The 21984-nt window shown below is 39.5% G+C and overlaps 1 protein-coding gene across 1 annotated transcript in view; it reads left to right on the forward strand.

Moving 5' to 3' along the window:
• LOC126639336 (disheveled-associated activator of morphogenesis 2-like) overlaps positions 1–16272 on the forward strand; it is a 33377-nt gene extending 17105 nt beyond the window's left edge. The window contains exons 9-17 of the mRNA XM_050314040.1: positions 1731–1842; positions 5777–5867; positions 6392–6478; positions 8094–8246; positions 9647–9776; positions 9907–9939; positions 11688–11791; positions 13249–13332; positions 15565–16272. Coding sequence (XP_050169997.1) covers positions 1731–1842; positions 5777–5867; positions 6392–6478; positions 8094–8246; positions 9647–9776; positions 9907–9939; positions 11688–11791; positions 13249–13332; positions 15565–15669 — 899 coding nt within the window. The 3' untranslated portion in view covers positions 15670–16272. The remainder of the gene's footprint in view (positions 1–1730; positions 1843–5776; positions 5868–6391; positions 6479–8093; positions 8247–9646; positions 9777–9906; positions 9940–11687; positions 11792–13248; positions 13333–15564) is intronic.
• Positions 16273–21984: the final 5712 nt, after the last annotated feature.

The raw sequence follows: 21984 nt of genomic DNA on the forward strand, positions 1-21984 counted from the left end.
GTCTTTCCATCCCTTTAATGAGAAGTGGTAGATATTAAAGGAGCAAGAGTAATTGTTCTTCAAAGACCACTCTGATTTCTGTTACAGAAATGGCTTTCCCAAAAAGTTCTATAACCTAGAGATGTTTTAAGAAGTGTTACATGTGTAAAGAATTTGGGGCAGTTAATTTTGAAGTTTTAATGATTTCTTCTCTATGAATATTAATGAGCAAGAATGTATTGTGGAGATCCTGTAAAGTTTTAATTGGGAACTTTAAATGGGGATAACTTGGAATTATTGCATCCCTTGACTAACAATTTGAAGGGTTAAAAGGAAGAGAGAGATACAGAAGTGCTGTTGCAGATAAGAGGATCTTGTAATAGCACTTTTATCTACTAAATTATTGGAGTTTCTTTGAGGAAATTTTTTTCTTTTGGTTTGCAAATAGCACCATTCCTCCTTTTGATCCAGTTCCTCTTACAACTATTTTTTCAACGGGACGTTTTACATCCGTTTCTTAATCTTATCCTTAAAAGTTCCATCAGTGAGATTTTTGACATACACTTATGATAATGGATGTTACTTAGATCAAAAGTTAATTTGATCCTGAGAATTCTGATTAATCTTCCTGCAAGTGCTGCAAACTGCAGTTCTTAAATTAATGAATAAAAGGATGAAGCTCCAAAATTGCCAGTTGGTTAAAATTTCTCGAGAATTTGAGGGGGTTTCTGAGCACAAGAGAGAAATGAGAGTTCTGAGAGTAGATCTACACACTAAATTCAAGTCCAGTGTGTGAGAAAATACAAATAAAATAAAATAAAAATTCTCCTTCACAATCACCTTTTGCTGCTCAGAGGATTTCTGATGTAGAGACTCCAGGGCAAGTCTCGTGCCAGCAATGGGAAGCCTTTAAAGATTGTCCCTTTCTCTGCTGCTGCCCTTTGTTCACTTCCTTGTGATTCCTTTTTTTACCTGCATCCTTCAGCATCATTGAGGGAGAGATACAGTAATTAAAGAATAACTGGCAAGGCAAAGTGGTCTTTTTGGGAGCTACATCCTTACAAATTTGTACTTGCCTAAATAATGACCTTCACCTCTTCGGGGAAGAGGCATTTTATTTGCATTTTCCTGTCATAATGCATGTTATGAGCCAGCCCTGTATCAGCACAGAAGTCTTAAACATTACAAAAACTCTTAATCAGATTTTAGGATTTCAAGAAGAAGTGAGCACTTCTGTTTCCCAGTCTGCCTTCATTTTGGGAGTAAGTTTTCCTGCTGGAAATTAAACAGAACAAGTAAACAAAGTCAAAACAAATGGAAGATGTAATTCCTTTAACCTTCAAAATACTATGCCAATGTATTGCACTGTTATTTGGAAAAGAATGATTTAAACTGTTGAGCTGAATACAAGAGAAATATATATGAGAAAGTACTGAGTACCTTCCAAAAATGGTATCTTGGTAGTTCTGTCTTAAGCACTGACTATCTCATGAAAGAAATTTGGTTTTCCTTGACTAATGTTATGTGAATTTAAAGAAAATACAAAGACTGACTGACTGACTGACTTATTGCTTTAATGACAGCAGCTGTGAAATGTTTTGGGTTTTCTTTTCCTGTTTGTTTGTTATGGTTTTTTTCTTTCTCTCTCTCTTTTTTTTTTTTTTTTTTTTTTAAATTTTAAATCTGATAAGTATAGATGAAATATTTTGGTGGTTTTCCTTCCAAGTAATCTAAGAATCCTTTTCCTCCAGACATTTTTCTTAAAAGTTTCCGTATCAAACCAAGTGAGCTGAAAGAAAAACTGTACATCATCCATGAAGAGAGTGGTGGACTCACAGATGAGCAGATTACAGCACTAAGGAGGTAATTTGGGGAGTTTAATTGTTTGTTTATGTTTTATGTCACCTTTTTGGAGAAGGCAGAACCTTCTGCAAATAATGTGCAGTTCGGGGATGGACTGAGACATTGGATTTCTCCTGACTGTGGATATTGATTTACACACAGAAATCAGTCCTTGCGACTGAGATTTTGAGTACAGCCCCAAAATATCACTTTTCCCCATGTTTGTAGGAAAGGTGATTGCAAAGTGATGGCAAATCCACTATGATTTTGTGAACTAGTTACAAAGAGCAGAGTTAGGAAAATAATAAGTTGTGTCAGTGAGCAGGTGTTAACTGGAGAAGACTTTGCATCTTCTCTTGCTACAGCCTTACAACCTATTGTGGGATGAGAAATGAAAGATTTAAGACTGGTTTGGAGACAAGGAGGGCAGACAAGTGTTAAAGGAACTTTATGAGGTGATGGGGTGTTAAGAATATCAGTATGGCAGAGATTTGTGGGTTTAAAACAGAATGCAAATTTCTGTATCTGTAGCAAAACCGAACAGATTTCAGGGTTGTAATCAAACTATATGAAACTCATAGGAACTGCATTGTGTCTTTTTGAATAGTTTAAGACATAGAAAGAAAGGAAAGAAGGGGGATCCTAGAGTAGTATCTGTTATAACATTCTAGGGCCCATGTGCTATTTGGGCCACTTTAATAAACATATTCACACATGAAAACTTGATGTGAAACTGTTTCTTGCTTCAAAATGAGAAAAGATTTGAGTGTTTTGCTAAAGTGAACTGGAAAAAAGATGAGGCAGACAAAGAAAGCGAGGATGTAAATAATTAACATTTCTACTTCTCATGGAATCAGTTTAACTTTGGCCTTAAAATCCTGATCCAAATCAGTACATCAGGAGTAATTTTAAAGTCTGCAGGATCATGTGTGCACTTAGGAAGTGTGAGCAGGAAGAAGAGGCAGGTAACATAGAATTAATGTAGTTCTGTGACATGGCTTGTGCAGAGCTTGTCTCAGGTGTGAAGGGACATGGGCAGGATGCTGAATATTTACATGTTTTTTATGTCCCAGTGTTCTGGAGGAAGTTTCCTTGCTGCCCCAGTGCTTTGCCAGTTATACCCCACACTGAGCCATGATTATGGGCTGGGGAAAGATGCATGGCCCCACTGAGGGTGATGGAGCTCTGCTGCCATTCAAAAACTGGTCTGAAAGGCTCCTTCAAAAAGAGAAACATCTTCCTGCAGTGCTGCAGGTTCAGTCCAGGATCTCCACACTCCTGAAACCAGTGTGATAGCACTGAGATCCCTGATTTACAGCATCTGGGCTCCTTGCCATCAGACAATGACAGCAATAATGATGGCAACGAAGCTTGAAAGATCCTATTTTTTTCCTTGAAGTCTTTCTTTGAGAGCAATAATGCTGAGGAAATTCCTCCAGCAATGGACTGTGTAAGAGATATTGGATGCTGTATTTGCTGTGTGTTATATAGCTTCAAGGATTCAAGCTATGGGTTCAAGGATTCTGTCCCTGGGATTCTTATTTATTGCCAAAATCTAGGAATGCATGTACAAATCTTGCAGTGAAAGGGAGATAATTTTTTTCCAACCTGGCAGTTTTAAGTGTGAGTGAAGTAGATGAGATGCATCTCAGAATTAAGGCTCGGATTTCCAAGTGGAAAATCAGAGGAGCAGGCAGACATTCTCATGGAACATCAGCACTCCCAAGTCTCTCTGGTACAAAGCACTGTGGTGGATTTAGCAGGACAGTTAGCACTTCTGAAGACCTTTCCACTTGATTTAGTTGTCATTTAGGTGTCAGTTTTACCTTTGAAAGCTGTGGCCTCCAGTCAGTGGAGAACCTGTGGTCAGGATGGGAGTTCAAACAGGATAGTCCAGGGCTGGAAAATCCCTCTCTGTGCAGATTGTTCCTGTCAGACTGTCTGAGCCTGAGCAGGAAGTTGAAATTCTACTATTATAGAATAAAAAATATTTAAAGTCAAACCCAAGATTACATTTTCAAGACAGTGACCAGAATGCTCTGCTCATGTATCCAGTGGTGGGATATTATTAGAAACTTCAGGACTTAATTTGATACGGAAAACTTTCCATAATTCTCTGAATGATTCTTTATCCTGATGTCTGAAAATCAATAACAAAGCACTCCTTGTCTCTTTAAATTTAATTTTTTCAGAGCAATGGGATTTTTTTCATTGTGCAAATTCCATTAGAGTTGCATTCATGTACAAAGATATTTCTGGAATACATTCACATATTCTTGTGCTTCCTTTTTCATGGCTTCCATTGTTCAGTGCTTTAAGCTTTAAACCTCCTAGATAATCTACTGGTTTCATTTTATATACATAATACATATAAACAATTTTATGGAATATCAGACATTTGATTAAATGAAGATATTTGCTGTCAGCTTTTAAAAATATGCTCTTTGAATTTGCTTAAAAAGTCAAACTATTTTTCAGTGATAAACACCCTTTCATTTGCCAAAAGTTAACTTATTTTTAAATGAGGATTCAATTATTGCTTGATGATAAAGGGTGACAAAAGTACTATTTTGTAATCTGCTTTAATATAGATTTAATAATTCAAACCCCAGCAATTATTGAATTGAAATGTCAAATTACTGACAACAGTAAAAAAAAAAAATCTTACTTTTTGCCCTGTATTTAACATACTAAAATATTTGCTTTATTTTTTCCATCTCTGAATAAATTTCCTTCCTTTTAATGAAAATGTAGAGCTATCCCCATGAATGTTTAATCACACTTGCTACAAATTTAGTAGGTTTCTTGAAGAGAAAAAAAGAGAAGATAGACCTGAATACTTATTTAAGATTCTTTACACTCCTTCTCATATGTTTGCTATAACATCGATTTCATTTTGCTGATGATATGCTGTGAATTCCCATAGTGAGCACTCAGACAGGCAGGAAGATCTCCAAAGGAGAACTGTGGTGATGTGTTTGTTTTTCCAAGTGGAGTCAATATTTGAAGACATCAATTTTCTAAAAATCTGTGGCCCTGGAGTTCCGACCCTGGAGAATATTCTGTGGCCTCGTGCAGAAGGAGGGAAGTTGTGGGTCTGTGTTATGTGCTGTTATTATTTAAGCAAGTAAAAAATCCTGCAAAAATAGTGGTAAAGAAGATGACTGTTCCCAAACACAGGGAAGGATTACTAGGGTGTCTGTGCAGGGCCAAGAGTTGGACTGGATCATCCTTGTCAGTCCCTTCCAGCTCAGGGTATTCTGTGATTCTGTAATAACAGAGGTGAGAAATGGATCTTGGATGTGATGCAGCACTTAGAGAGACAGAAATGCCCTGGGTCACTCCTATTTCATGGGCAATTAAAAGAGTTTTAGAGGTAGGAGTCAGTCAGACTGTGCAGGGGTGCACTGGTTAATCACGCCATAACATGAGACTGCTCTGCTTCCATGCTAATTTTTCAAAGTCCATGCTAGAGATAAACTGAACCAGCATGGCCTAAACTCCTCAAAAAGTGTGTATTGTTTCTATGTGCTTTGGAAAGGTTGTTCATCCAATCAATGAAAACCAGGCACATGAGTATCAAGCACAGAATTAATGAACCTCTTTAGAAATTAAGGCCTAAACTCCTCTGTCACATGGTTTTACCTATTCTAAAATATTTTGTGTCCTTGTAAATCACCTGTAGATCTGTAGGATCACTACTGACTGTTATTTTCAAGCCTTGGGTACGTACAAGCATTTCCAGGTATGCAGATGTATCTGCAAATTTTTTGCTTTCCATCACATAGTTGGTTCAAACACCTGCAAAGTTCCACTGATTAAAGAATTAATATGCAACACATAAACAATACTAAAAGTAAGAAATTCCAGTGCATGGAATGGAATGATTGTTTTATGTTATAACAGTATAGAATGAAGAGGAAGAGGACATTCAGTTTTAATTTCTGTTTTACAGGTACATGCCAACAGCAAAAGATGCAGAAAGGTACCAGTCATTCAAGGGGTTGTGCTCAGAGCTGCACGTGGTTGACCAGTTTATGTTAGAGGTAAGAGGCATTAAAAGACACCACACCTAGAAATGGGCCATTTCTAGGGCATTCTCTGAGGTAAAACCACTGTTGTTTGGAATTTACATTTACAATCTCACCCAGAATCAGCATAAAAGGTTTATTCTGATAAATAATCAGAAGAGAGTATTACGGATTGCTTTGCTTCTCCAAGTCACGCCCCCTCCCCTTCCTCCAAAGTAGGAGCTGATTTATTCTGAGCTGAGTTTCCAAAATATACAAGCAGAAAATTGTGTGTAATTAAGCACTCTTGTTCACAAGAAAGGAGTGTCATTGATTTTAATAAAGTCTGGCCCTACCAGCACATTTGAATTTGCATATGCAAATGTGCACAGTCAAGTGTGCGCCACAGTAAATCCACAGACCTCGAATAAAATCAATAAATGAGCACAGAAATTAGGGAAACTATGGTGTAGCTGAATTGCTCAATAAATTACAATGTATATATGCATGTTTTGGTACAAACATGACTTTTGATTCCGTTTCTGTTCAATTCTGTGCAGATGTGTAAAATCCCTCACTTAGGCCAGAGGTTGGATCTCCTGCTCACTGTCCGTGAGCTCCCTGAGAGCATGAGAGATTTGGAGCCTGTGAGTAACATGAGTCCTTTGTCATCAGAATCTACCACTTTGATAATAGAGGGCCAAATAACCTCAATGCAGATCCTTTTTTTTCTAATATGTATATAAAGAATTTTCAAGTTTTTTATTTAGTGGTGTGAAACTTTCCTCTTTCTTTGACCAGTGAGAAACGAATTTCACCATTAAAATTTAATTTCCTTGGTGGGGAGGTCCTTGCACAAGCTGAAAGAATCAAGCTGAAAGACATAGAGCAAGTTTATTTCACCAGCATCTCACAGAGAATTTCCTCTTTTCAGAAGAATGGAGGAGACTGTTCCTCCTAAGGAGTAGAGGACTGAACTAAAATATCAGGAACCAGAGCTCAAGTCCCTCTCTGCCTTCTTTCAGGATGACCTAAGGGTGGGGGGAGGCAAATAAACAGTCTCATGACTGGACCTTCCTGTTCCAAGCCACTGCCTTCCCTGCCAGGTTTTGTCTATGGTTCAAAACGAGTATTTTGACATGATCCTGTTTATATGAAAATATTTCAGAGGTTTTGCTCTCCTTCTGCATGGGAATGAAAACAAAATTTGAAAGTTCTGCAAGACCAAATTGTTACCCTTTGTCTGGCTGTGATTAAAATCATAGTAACAGTGGATGAAGTTCAGAAGAGGAGTAGATGGAAAACACAGGGGAGATGCCCAGATTTCTGGCCCTGCCTGGTGCACTGGTACACCTTTGCTGTCCTCCACTGAAGCCAAATACTTGAATGTTTAGAAGTTATTATATGTATTATTTGATTTGACTGATATTTAATCTTCATTCAATGTTCACTTATCGGTTGTACAAGTATTTTCTTACTTAGGCTCACTAATACCTGTTTTTTAATCATAGAATATACACCTAAAATTCTATGGGGCAACCTGAATATTGGCTTTCAGCCCCCTCTGGCCCTGAGATGTGCTATAAATGTTTTAACAACAGCTTTCAGCTCTCCCATGTGTTTCCACCTTTCCCTGTTTTTAAGTTTGTGTGTTGGTGACTGACGAAAAGAGGTGTGGTGCTAAAAAAAATATAAACTTCCTAGTGGAGAACAAAACCACCTCTTGTGTCCATAGCCCTAGAAGGGAGGTGGCTTCCCTGGGAAAACAGAATTATATTGAGTTTGATTACAGGAAATCATTATTCTTCCTTGTGGGGAAACTGTGCTAAGAATTTTGATAACAGTTTTCGGCTGGTATAAACAGAAGGGAGGGAGGGGGAGGCTGGAGAGCCCCACACTGAGCTCCAGGCTCTGTTTCCCCTGGTACCTGACATTTGGTGCAATCTGGTGCATTCCAACAGCAAAACACTTCTTCTGCAGAGGCATTTTGAGAGATGAGGTTGAAGTTGTTTTGGCAGCCAGCGAGGATGTGACCTCCTTTTGGGCAGAGTAACTGTGCCAACACAGCGTTGTCTTGGGAGACTTTTAACTGGTCCCACCTGAAAACCCCTGGCCTGTTTCCTTGGGGGAGCTGGGTAGGAAGATGTCATTGGTGAGGTGTGACTTTGCTTCAGGTGGGGGCAGTGAGGCTTTGGCACAGGGGCCCCGTGGATTTACCCACATTTTCAATCTGAACTGAGGGAGGATCTGTCTGTGTTGCAGCTGATAAATCAGAAGATCCAGGCCAGTAAGCAGCTGCAATCCAGCCAGAAGTTTGTTGCTGTCTTGGAGTACATTTTAGCCATTGGGAACCACCTAAATGAGAAGGCTGGAAAAGAGGTGGCGAAAGGATTTCGACTGTCGTCTTTGGCCAAAGTGAGTAAATATTTTCTTGCCGTTAAAAATCCTGTTTAACGTTATATTCTTGAATGTCTGTGATAAAAAGATGAGTTTCCCCATTTCAGACAGCAGCACTGGCTGGGTTGGGACTTGGTGGCCTTCAAGTACCTGAAAGGGAACTACATGAAAGATGGAGAGAGACTTTTTCCAAGGGCCTGGAGTAACAGGACAAGGGGGAATGGCTTCACACTGACAGAGAGTAGGGTTAGATGGGATATTACAAAGAAATTCTTCCCTGTGAGGGTGATGAGGCCCTGGTGGGGAGGTTGGTCCCTTCCAACCCAAACCACTCTACGAATCCATGAATCTAAGTGTCTTTTGCAACAAGTGGTACATGGCCATTTTAAGGTAAAGTTTCAAAAGCAGAATTTGAACAAATTAATAAATAGAAAGGGAGTGAAATTTCTTGCAATGCTTTTAACCCCTCATCATTGCTCTGCTGGATGATTTAATAGGGGATGAAGGTGGGAGTTGTGATCTTCACTCTTTCCTGACAGAGATCTGCTGTACAACAAGCATCATCCAGTTCTTAATTCTCTAATTGTCTCTTCACTGACTTAATACTTGTGTGACATTAGCCTGAGTTTTCCATCAGTTTTAAGAAACCTACTTTCCACTCTTCATCAGAATTTGCCATCAGAAAATGCTACCGCTGAAAATAGGGGTTTTTTCCCCTTCCTCCATCCAGCAGTTGCAGAGCATAATATTCTTATCCTAAAATGTAAGAAACAGATACAAATTTCCTAAGCTGCCTTATGCCTTTAATAGTATTGTAAAATTATGCCTCATCTGTAAATAGAAGAGAGAAGGATTTTTATTTTGTTTTTATAAGATATCTTTCCCATCTGGAGACTTTAATATATGAGTGAATGATTTATAACTCTAGTGACAATTCTGAAGCACAACTTGCATCCTTTTTTAAATTATTTTTATATATATAATGCCTGTAATAGACATCTATCATAATGAAAAATGCCTACAAAATCATTTTCTGCCACAGAGCATCTTCCCAGATTCAATTAAGGAACTTTGCTCTCTTCCATGAAGACAGCACACTACTTCTAAGTGGAAAGGAATAATGACTATGGTTGTTTGGAGGTCCAAAATCTCAATTAGGAGACCTTAAGTATAAAAAGATCTGTGTGAATAAGACACAGAAGAACAAGGAAGGTCAAGGGATATGGAAGTGGAAAGCTGATCTTAATCAAGAATGTGTGTGAAACGGCAGATTGAAAAGGAGAAGTTTAATTTTATTGTTTTCTATTCTTGTTAAACTTACCTGGGAGCTATCAACAGCCTTGCTGTTCCTTTATTTAATTATTTTTTTTAAGGTGTAACAGCTCAGCCTGTCAATCACTGCTCTGCTTTGTTTGCAGTTACCTCTGCTGAGGGGTAAAGAGAGGACGTTCACTTTGCTTCACGCCCTTGTGGAACAGATCCTCTTACATGAGCCTGATCTGGCCACATTTTCTCAGGAGTTGACAGAATTTGAAGCTGTTCCTGATGGTAAGAGGAGAGAGAGGGGGGAAATAGTCAACCAATAAAAAATGAAGTCCTTCAACTTCTGTGGAAACTCCCATCCTCACCATATGAATGATATTTATTAACATGTTTTCCCCCCTCTCTCCCTTTCCAGCTTCCATGAAGGGCCTCAGTGCTGAAGTTGATGGTATGTAAATGTGGGCTATACATTCAGAGAAAGGCTTTCATACCTTGTGCAGTCATTTGGAACAGGCTTTCATTGCACTTCTGTAGTTTGTAAAGAGAGGTAAAGGTTCAAATCGTTGAGGTGAAGTGTTACTATGGTGATACTTGAGCTGTCATGTTACCTAGAAGAATTAAAAAAAAATAAATAGTGTCCAGGTGGTTTAAAAATTAAAAAAAAAAAAAGAATAGACTACCCATGGTAAATAGAATTTATCATAAAGTACAAATGTTAAGTGGTACAAGTGCTCCATCAGAGTTACAGCTGTAGTAGATTCCCTGGGAGCTGGGAATGCACCAGGAGAAAACTTCCTGCAGCTCAGCCCTGGACTTCAAGAACTTCTTTGAACCAAACTGGTTTCCTTCTCTAGAAAGGAGTCCAGCACCAGTGAGGTCAAGAGGAGGGAACAGAATAAGGTTGTTCAAGTGTAAGATAGGTTTGGGGAGATATTTACAACTCACTGTTGAACAGTGTCATGAGATGCCAGTGAGCTCAATGGATTTCAGGCTGAACTCTTGAAAGCTGACAGGAATGGTATCTGAGTTGGATGCTAATGACTGTGTATTGTCTGGAAAGTTTATAAAAATCTGTCTTTTGAAGATGTGGAATGTGTGTTGACTGTAACTACAGATCAATATATCCCATTCCAGCCTTTGCTAGTATATCTGTATTTATATGTCAGGCTTTGGGTCGAAAAACCCTCGCACCCCTTCTGCTGGGCTTTGGGAGTCAGCCAGGCGTGTATCTTGAGGCTACTGAAGTGTGTTTTATTCTGCTCCCAGAAATTCCAATCAGCTTTTTAGGAGACATAAGTGACTAAAAATAATGCTATCTACCTTCAGTCACTTGTGATCTTCAGGGACAATGTTGGTAGCAATTCAAATTCATGAGATATTTTAAAGACAGTTTTGGAAAGTCAGGGCTAAAGTGGTAAAATGGGCACGGAACCAGAAACCAATTGTCAAAGGAAGTGGTTCCTGGGAGCTGGAGGAGGTTCACTGGCTTCTTCTCTTCCTGGATTCCTGATGGGCCCAGCTTAGTCACTCCTCTGGGTCCCATTCACCAGGGCAGAGAGGGAAGGAGATGGACCAAATGCCACTGCACCAGCCTTTCTCACTGTGTCGTTCAAGGCACGTGCTGGAGCTCCTCTGCTGCAAGTCCTGCACGAGCACAGGGGCAGGAAGATGCCACACTACAGCCTGGGTCAGTTCAGGATCAAGCCACCAGAGCCAAGGCTTTATTCTCTTTTCCCCCATTTCCCAGTGTGGGAGCTCCCAGGGTAACAGCCCAATGTTGTGCTCGGTGCCAACTGACAACATTTTTCACTGTTGCATAGAAGAGAATTTTTGTTCTCTTATCTTCAAAGGAACCCTGAACTTTCTACAGAAAACCATAGGTTTGAACAGTGTTATTTTCACAGCTAATTTCAATGCCCAGAGCTAGGGAAGGTCAGATTTATGACCGCTGCATTACCATGCTATCAACCTCTTCATTATTCTGCAGCGATGTGATGTGATCACATACTACTTTTTCCATAATAAAATGCCCCTTTCAGGGTTTCTACTTCAAAATAGAAAGTTAATATTCCTGGATGAACATATTATAGGCCCATATTCTCTTAAATTTTCTTTGTGTCCTAAATTAGACATTTGCAGTCCTTTGGTCACATCTGCATGCTGGTGAAATTTCCTCTTTTCTTTCTCTTTTGTTAGTTTTAAGAAAGGAATTGGAAAACATTATTCAGTTCAGGAGGCTTATTAAACCCAAGACAATCAAGGCAACACCCCAGGAATTACAGTTCTGCAAGGAATTAAAGGTAAAATTACCACAACTTTCTTGGGGATGGAGGTAAATGATGAGTCACTTGTTAGTTTGTCTGAGACCTGCCCTGACAAGGGAATCAGGAGCATTTGAGGGAAAGTGGTTTTTTATTCCCCTCTGACAGTGTCTCATAGTATAACCTGCAGCATGGGAAGGGTTTTCAGAGTTCTGCATCTCCTACTTTTGCTTCACCAGATAAATGGGATGGAGTGGATGAGGAACAGCAGGCCCTATAGTGGCCCATGACAAGCACTTTGGAATAAGAGGAATTTTTGAGCATCTATGAATTTGTAATGATTTCTTCTGCCTTCAGATAAAAGGGGAGACAGCACAGACAATCAGAATCATTTACGATTAGAAAAGACCTTTGAGAGCATTGAGTCCACCCCTAAACCTAACACTACCCAGGCCACCACTAAACAATGTCCCCAGGTCTCCCACCTACACGTCTTTTGAATCCCTCCAGGGATGGTGACTCTACCACTTCCCTGGGCAACCTGTTCCAATGCTTGATACCCCCTTCACTGAAGCCATTTGTCCTAATATCCAATCTCAACCATCCCTGGTGCAACTTGAGGCTGTTTCCTCTTGTCCTATCAATGTTACTTGGTTAAAGAGACCATCCAAGAAACACCATCCAAGGCCATGCCTAAAGTGTGATTATAGGATGATCTAAGTTTATTCTGCCCTTGCCAGTGACAGAACAAGATGGGTTGGAGGACACAAGGGAGAGGAAGCTGAGCAGGCTGTGGGAAGCCCAGCTTTGGCCAGGAGTCAGCAGAGGGGTTGATATCTCAACTACAGAGAATTAATAACTCAAGAGCAGAGTTGTGTTGGTTGTGAACTGGGCTAATGCCAGTTCAGGGGTTCCCCACCCTGGTGTGGGCACGTCCATCTCTGCTGTCCCTGGTATCTCTGTGCTGAACTTCACTGGGCAGTGCCAGCATCTGCTCAATCCACGTGTCTCCTTCTCCTTTGGAACAGCTTGGCAGGTGCTTCTTCCATACATATTCAGCTGTCAAAAATACCTATGTTACAAAGGAACCATAATTAAGAAATTTAACTCCCAAACTTAAGTTTCTAAGGTCCTATTTCTGCCTCCTTAAGAACCAGCAACTGGGAGCATTTGCTTCACATGCAGAAAGGCCAAATGTGGTGGAAATGAGGACCTTCTGATGCTTATCTAGTTCTGCCAGTTTTAATAAATTTAGGTAATGTCATTGGATAATACAGTTAAAATTCTCTAACCTTGATGTTTCTTTTTTTTTCTATCTTTGATGTCTTAATACTTGCAAGGAAATGCGTGTGCTTGATGTAGGCTTCTCTTTTGTGAAATGTGAAATTTTTGTGACATGAAAATTTTTACTTGAATTATCTTGTTTTCACTGCTGTTTAATTCCTGCTTTAATATTATGCTCCTATAGTAAATTAAGAAGTTTTATTTTATTACAGGATTTAATTCAGAAATATGAAGGGGATCTATCCCAGCTGTCAAAAAGATGTGATGAAATGAAGAAGCTTTATAGCAACGTACTGGTACATATCATATTAAAATGCAATGAAAATAAATCTACTTTTTTTTTTTTTTTTTTTTTTTAAAGAGGGTGAAGAAAGAAGTGGAAAGAAACACAAGAAATTCCTATGTGCTTGATAGTTATACAGTCTATAGAAACAGAAACAAAACCCCCCATCTAACAATGGTCAGAGGCTTTAAGGAAGAGGGTTGCTGAAATGCAGTGCTGACTTCTGAAACTGGAGTAATGTTCTGGTTTTGGGATTGGAACATGATGACTTTAAGTGTGGTGGTGGGTTTTGTGTTTGTTTTTTTTGTTTGTTTGGTGTTTTTTTTTTGTTTGTTTTTTGGTTTGGTTTGGTTTGGTTTTTTTTGTCAGGGGGAAGGATTAAAAGTAGAGAAGTTCAATAATAAGCAAATGTTACACAGAAGATGCAGCCAGGAAGACCTTTGGGGACCTACCTGAACAGACATTGCAGATTAGCGAGATGTTTGACCAAGGAAATTTAATTAGTGATGTTTTACTAAAAGTAATATTGTAAGAATGTACAGGGGTTTCCTTGTGGCTCTTGCAAACTGGAATAATGCCACAGTTTAGGGCAGCAAGCCAGATTGGTCTGCAGCACATGGAGAACTCAGTCCCAACCCTTCAAAGGAGTTGAAAACCAAGAAGAACATCTGAGACTCCTTTTGTATCTCAAGAGGATTTCATTTTCCATGTAGCTGGACGTTTCCTCAACCTTTAAGCCAGCTGCTTTTTGCCTTCCTTTCCCTGTTATTCTCTAAATAACTTTTTTGATGGATTTCTCTCCCTTAGAATGGATTTTTTTTTTCTTCTGAACAGTGTTATTGCCAAGCATGTTTATAAAATTTTTTACATGTTTACAAAGCGGCAACAAATGTAAAGCAAATATAAAATAGGATGGGTGAGCAAAGATCAACTTATCATCCCATTGGCACTAGGAAGGTACAGTCCAGCTCACCTGGAATAGCTGATCTAGAATTGTGTTGGAGTAGCCATGGAAATCATGTTGCACATAACCCAAAACTCCACAGGCCTACCTTGATGCTTTTATATCCTCCTTACAAAATCAGTAGTGACCTTGGCATGTGACATTTCTATGGGATGAGCAATAAATTGGGGATAACTGCCTGTGGCATAGCTGTGGGCTGTCAACTCCTCACAGATGGTCATTAGCTCCAGGAAATGCCTCTTTCTTTACTCTTTAACTGATGACACACCATGGGCCAGATGTGCCAGAGATGAAGGGCTTGGAGCACCCAAGAGTGCAATTAGGAACATACAGGCAAAACTGTTAATCAGGTGTCAGTGCTTAATGTTAAAGTTTTTGTGACTGGATTATATTTGAGTGGTTTCTGGTGCTGTGTTTCTGGTTTCCAGACAGAGGGTTTGCTCCTAAGAGCTGTTAGATGGTGTCTAGGTGGACAGGTTTAGGAAATGACAGATCTGCCCAAACCTCCCCTGTATTGCAGCTGCAATTTGAAGCCCTGGAATACAATTTCATTGCTGTTCTGCCTTGGGAGAGCTGATCCCACAATTACAGGGGAGCTCTCAATTACAGCCAAGATCAGAACTTGGAGTCTCTTTTTGATGAAGCCTTTGGAGCATGTTCTTTGGATTTCATAGAATCAAAGAATGGTTTGGGTTGGAAGGACCTGGGCAGGGACACCTTCCACTAGCCCAGGTTGCTCCAAGCCCTATCCAACTGTCCTTGGACACTTGCAGGGATGGGGCAGCCACAGCTTCTGTGGGCAACCTGAGCCAGGGCCTCCCCACCCTCACAGTGAGAAATTTATTCTTTTTTTTTGCCAATATCATTCACATCTTTTTAAAAACTTTCTATCTGTTCACCTTTTTCAGGTGACAGAAAGAAGAGAAACAGGGAAAGGCTCTTTGATAAATTACTTTCTCTCCCAAAAATGTTTGCTTCCCTATGAAGAATTTTAGTTTGTTTGCAAAGCAAAATGACAGAAAAGGGAAACTTTTTGGCCTGCCATGAAATATAAACCATATTTAGGATGTCAGTTCCCTGGAGATTTCAGACAGCTCAAAGGTTTCTTCCTCCTCCTCTTCCCCTTCTTCTTCCACCTTTTCTTCCTTTTTATATTAACATTAACAGTAATGAAGGTATTTAACTTTTCCCTTGCTTTTAAAAATTTCATTAAGATCCTGGACATGGTTTAGATTACTTGGATATACTAATATTAAATATTTTTGTCTTTCAAATTTACAGGTAAAGTTTGGGGAGCCACAAGACCTGGACTCCCAGGAACTCTTTGGATGGATATCTTCCTTCATTTGTGAGTTTAGGAAGGCCTGTGCTGAAGTCACACCATAAAGAGAACACAGATCTTATAGAGAACTGAGGGAAAGAGGAGTCCAGGAAACAAGATTTATTTGGTTTTTTACTTACTGATGAAAAGCACATAACCAGTATCTGCACAGCAGAACACCCTGATTTTGAGAGACTTTCAATCTATAATGTGTAATTTGTAAGTGGTATTTGATCTGTAGAATCCCAGATCACTTAAGAGCCTCTCAAATTTTCTGATGTACCTTGAGATTCCTGTATATTTAGAGAGGAAACACTTCTGACATTTTATAACTTCTCTTTTCAATCTTCTCCTTTGATACTCGGCCTTCTGACTCAGTTTTAACTGTTATTTTCAATGAGTAAGTTTCTGTATGGTGATCTAATTTCTAAAAGAATACTTTCCCAAGTTTAATAATGAAATGGGAAGATGTTACCCATAGAGGAGAATATTTAACAAAAATTCTTGTTTCTTTTTCTGCTATTAAAGCACTGCAGCCTTAGTATGGAATGGAGAAAGTATCTAGCCGGGGGTTTTGGTTTGTAGTACAATAAAATAGTGCTTTTCATGGCTAATGTCATGTATTGGAGTAAAATGCTACAGAAATCAATCAATATGTGAGATTTGCATTTGCAGGAAGACAAAAATGTCAGAGAAGCAAAATAAAAAGTTGTCACAAAGCATCTAAGTAATGGATATGGGAGATAATTACCCAAGGTTTTCAAAAGAGAAAATACTTCTCTTGCATTTGTTGGCTTTTACATGTTTTTAATTAGAATAATTATCTAGAGCTCCAATAAATGAGAGGAAAAGGAGGCCTCTAAATGCAAAGACAAAATGGATGTGTTTAACATTAAAAGCAGAAAATAGCTTAAAAGGTCATTGAAAAAAAAAAAAAAAGTGGCATTTTCTCTACCAGTTCTGCAAATATTGTTTGGGAAAAAGTGCTTTACCTGATTTATTTCAGGTCTGACTGCCCAGGTCTTTGCAGTGTTTGGGCTTTGATGGAAATGCTGAACACTCTCCCTGACTTCAGTGCTAAAAGGAGTTGGGCCTAATCCCTCTGAAAGGGTTAGATGCACTTACATCCAAAAACTACATTATCACAGCTCTCTCTCAGCTGGCAGATAACATTGCTCCATATCCAGCATGTCCTTGGCTGTTCCAGGTGGGACCGCTGAACGTCCAGGAGTTTAGGAAAAGGGCCAGGATGGAGCTGGGCACCCACCAGTTGGGTGCTGCAATCCGCAGATTCTTGGTGCTGGTGTCAGACAGGTAAAGGACAATCACCAGCAGTGCAGAGACACCTGGACACTGGAAGGTGGAGATAGAAAAACACCAAGATTGTCTTTCTTGTCTTGGCCTCAGTGCTTCAAAGAGCAGCACAGGCTGCAGTTCCTGGGCAGTTACAGCCCTGACTGCCAGCCCAGCCCACTGGGAAAAGGCAGAAAAGTGTTCTTGCAGCTAATTAGGAAGAAATCCTGCCCTGTGAGGGTGGGCAGGCCCTGGCACAGGCTGCCCAGAGAAGCTGTGGCTGCCCCATCCCTGGAAGTGTCCAAGGCCAGGTTGGATGGGGCTTGGAGCAACCTGGGCTTGTGGAAGGTGTCCCTGCCCTGGCAGGGGGTGGGACTGGATGAGCTTTAAGGTCCTCTCAACCCAAACCATTCTGTGATTCCATGATTGCAGCAGCAGCCCAGTAACCAGTGGGATCCCTCAGCTTTGCTCCCCTCCGTCAGCTCTTCCATGTCTGCACTTGCAAAGGGCACAATTTTGGCTTTTCAAAGCCTTGTCAGGACTCTTCTCCCGGTTAACCACATGCAGTCACCTTTCTCAGAAGCAAAAGAGTAAAAAGAAAGCAAAATTAGTACCTCTGATACTTATTTTATATAAAAATATTTACCGAAGCGAATAAAGGGATTTAATTTTACTGATGTCTTGGTGATATGTGCTTCAGATCAGCATCAGAGCAGTGAGATCTGGTTGACACTGAAGTCAGTGGCATGTATCTGTGTATCAGGAGCTGCAGCTTGCACCCCTCATTTCTGGCTGAAAGGGGAAAGTGAAATTCCCTTTCAATTTCTTGCCTCTCTATCCCACAGTGCCGTGTACAGGACATGGACCTGCACTGTAAACACTTGCAGGTTTTGATGTGTGTCATTACTGCTCCAAAATCTGAACTATCTTCATTTGTATGTGAATCATGTAAGATAATCCTGAATACAAGAGCCATTTCCATGGTATCAAGATCCCTGCATCCCTGAACAGTGTTCGTGATGGTCATGATAAGTTCCAGGTTTTTTCTACCTTGGCTCCAGAGTCCTGGGAAGTCTTTTTTAACTAAATAGATTTTTTTTTCTTTTCTTTTTCACAACTCCCTTTTTTCCTCCCAGTCTTTTTTTCTCTATTATTACATCTAACAGCCTGTACTTGTTTTATAGCTCAGCTGGCATGGCCTCTTCCAATTAAAAATATATCCTACATGGGAGTCAATATCTGTGTCTTTGTGTGAATATCCTGGAGCATTAATTAACAAAATTAATGTCCAAATATCTTCTCATCAAGAAGTTCTCTCCCCTTCAGAGAGGGAACTTTCCTCTGGAGTGGGATCTTCCTGAGGAGAAATTTTTCCAAATAAAGCTGTGAGTTTCAGAGACCTTCTGATTTATATGTAAAATAAATACACCCTGTTCTCTACCTCGTTCTTTATTTCTTTAGTGTTATTTAGCATAAGGCTGGGTTTTCCAAGTCTTAGAGTCAATGGTATCACTAAGTCTTAGTGGTATAAAGAATAACAGGTTTTATGCCTTAACATTTATTTGAAATTATTTAGGCATTACTTAGACATATTTAGAGAATTATTTCAAACCAAAAATATAAAGAGCAGAGATTATCCAACACTAGACTCAGTGGAAAAAAATGAACTCCCATAAATGGACAATTATATCCTAGGGCAGTGGTTCAACTTTGCTTTCTAGTTTTCCTCTTTTTTTTCCCCTTTCCTATTTGAATTACCAGGCAACAGGCAGAGTGCTCCTGATAATTTGTATAAATGAACAGTCAAAATGAAAACTGTGGTCACTTGGAAGGTGTTCTGTGCATAAAGGCCTTGATGTCACTTATGTGTGCTGGTTATAGTTTAAATGTAATGCTTTTCAATTCCAAACAGCGATTTTAGGAGAAGGGAAAAAATGGTGTTAAGACAAAGAGAATAAAAACGTGGGGTCTCTAAAAAGGAGCCTGTTGGGCACTCGCTGTACAACAACTAAAGCCTCAAAGTGTTCTTAGAAAATGCTCCTTTGCTTAAGAAGTTGCTGCTAATGATGATGCTCTGAAAAACCACAAACAGGTTTCAAGCTGCTCGTCTTAAAGAAGAACTTATTAAGAGTTTCAAGCCAAGGGGCTGCTTAAAGAGCCCTTGGAGAGATCCTTCCCTGCCTCACCCACAGATGTTTGGATTTGGATATTCACAGAACCAAGATTTGAATCCCTGATTTTAAAGATGTTTTCAAGCTGCCAGAATGCTCAGGTAGTAAGTTTTCTCACCAAACTAAATGTAAATATTCATTTTTTCACCCTTGCTGCTCACTGCCCAAGGAGAATATTCCAAAAGTTGAACTAACTACTTTCTTCCCAGAGTAAAAAAGTAAAGGAGAGCCTTTGAAAGCTCTCAGACTTATGCAGGTATGAATATTTTGTGCAAATAATAATTTTATTTAGCATTAACTTGAATATTTTGTGTCATAGCATGTTATTGCACCTGACATGAGATGTTTAAGCAGAACAGTGGGGGTTTTTTTGGGTGCACATTGAACTAATTGCAGGGAATGCTAAATGGCTTAAGCCTTTACATTTGATGCCTATTTACTAAGGGATGAATTTTTCCCGTTGAAAATATTTTAGTCAAGGGCAGTCAGCAGTAATTTAACAACAAAACCCCACAAAATATTGCTTTAAGCTCATTTTACAAATGAGACACTTGAAACAAAAGGTTTCAGATGTAAACTTGAAGTCTCTGGATGCAATTTAAAAATGCTGCAGTGTGTTTTGAAACATCAATAACTGACACTCTCTTGCTTGCACAAGGGTAAATAACTGGTGATCTGTGCTCTGGTGATGTCACTTGCCCATAAGCATTGACTTTAAACCCCAAACCCCAAAGGTTATTGTCCATATAGATCAAGTACTGAGGAGCAGATTTATACCAAAATTCTTCTTGTAGCTCCTAGAAATTTTCCTGAACAACCTCTATAGGACGTGACCTGAAATGAAGAAATTATAAATAGAAATTTGCTCAACTCTTTTTCAAACCAGGAACTTTTCTCAGTCAGTAAATGATTCCCAGACAATATCCCAAGTTGCTGGCATTAATGCTTACATTGAAGTTTGTTGCTTGGAATGCTGCCACTTAAAACAATCTGATCTCTCACTTTGTTGTCAGGAATTAAGCTGATTAGGAAAATTAAACCCCATCCAAATCCCTTAGATTATGGATTTACTGAACTTGCCCTGTGAAAGGACAACGTGGCTGTGATGACTCTGCTCTCCAAGCCTTGGGTGCAGCTGATGAAGCAACTCCCCAGTTCTCAGACCAAATGCCCCAAAGTCATGCAGAGCCTGGTTTTAGGTACATAAATTCTTTCTATCCATTTGTCTCTCTCTTTTTGGAAGCAGCGAGGCCGTGCTGACACCCTCCCCAAAGGGCTGGAATACATGCAAAAATTAACTTCTGTCTTAAAGCTTTTTAATCTGAATCCTCGGAGACTCAGCTAAGTGCTCATTAGCTTTTATCTTGATGAACCATCCTGAGGAAGAACTTGGAGCAGCCATAGAGAAAGCTCAGTGCAAAGCAGTCAGTGAAATTTTGTTATCTCCTGAAAGCCAGCCAGTGTTTCCAGCTGAAAATTCCACGGGCTGGGATTGGTGTAACGCTGGGAAGCACGTCAGGAAATGACACGTGGAATGGAGGTCTCGGGGAAGGACACCCTGGTCAGGTACTTGGAGCTCACAGTGATTACTGAACACAAGCAGCTCTTCAGAAGTTTTGACTGTCTGGATGGCTTTTAATTTTTTCTTTCTGTTTTGCCTAGTATTTCTTCTATGTATTTTGATATTATTAAAGGAGTTTTGGCAGAATCACGGAAAGCAGGAGGCTGGAAGGCACCACTTGGGAAAGACACCAAGCAGCTAAAGGAGAAAAATAGGGGGGCCTGATGGAACTGGTTCCTTAGCTGTGAAATATATGTATTGTTTTCTTCCCTGCATCTTCTTAAAGTGTTAACTATGACAAAGATATATAACAAATATTTCTTGTTCTTGACATCTTTGCTTGGGCAGAATCAAAAAGGTCTGGTTAAGAATTCCTCAGTGACACCTCCAGGAAATTATTCAAACTTAAAGGAAAATTACTCTTAAAAGACTTGATCTTTTTCCATCCCAGAGGTGGCTGCAGTTTATCTATAAGGAGTTCTTGGTTACATTTAATTACATAATGTTGGGGTCCTTTGGGGTGAATTTGCTTCCCGTAGGGAGTTCGGAGGGGATTTTGAGGACTTCTAATTCAGCTCTTGCAGTGCTGTGCTCCCCATGCACATCATCATCTTCAATGGAATTGTCTTTGTCCTTATCCACATGTGATATTTCAACAGGAATATTTGAAGGAGTCTGATATCAACATCTGGGGAATGACTTCTTATGTATGGCTGTGTCTCACAGAAAACCCAAACAACAAAAGAAACAAACACTAGCATTGTGCTTTTCTTGACACAGAATTTCTGTGGCAAGAGCAGTTTTAAACATTTCTAGGGACACACAAACAGAAAGCTGAAATGTGAAATCACTTAAACTATGTATTAAATACCCAACCAAGGAGAAAAATGGGTTTCTGTCAGGATTCCATTTTAAAGAGATGCAGGAGAAGTACTACTTGGGCTTGCTGGAGGCAAGTAAACCTTGGAAGAAAGTCTTGCATTGCTTTGCTTTGATTAAAAATCATCACAATATTTACCCAGATTCATCAATTCCCATCTGCTGCAAAGGTTGGGTTGCTCATACTTTTTGTTTATCTCTAAATATGTTGCTAAATTATAGCTGAAAGTTACGACACCAACTAAGAAAGTAGAAATATTTCCTGGAAATATTTTGAATAAAGATAAACACAAGACATACTAAGCTATTTGTGGATAACTTAGTGAAAATTAAAGATAAAATTTACTGGCCTGTAGATGTTGCAAACAACTGAATCATATTGAGGATCCATGAAGGAGCAAAAAGAATCTACAGGGTCACATTTTGCTCTCATTTTCACAGCGATGTAAACCCAGACTGAGTTGCTTTGAGTCAGT

Source organism: Myiozetetes cayanensis, unplaced genomic scaffold (assembly GCF_022539395.1).
Source record: "Myiozetetes cayanensis isolate MyiCay16 unplaced genomic scaffold, myiCay2020 scf19, whole genome shotgun sequence".
NCBI lineage: Eukaryota > Metazoa > Chordata > Aves > Passeriformes > Tyrannidae > Myiozetetes > Myiozetetes cayanensis.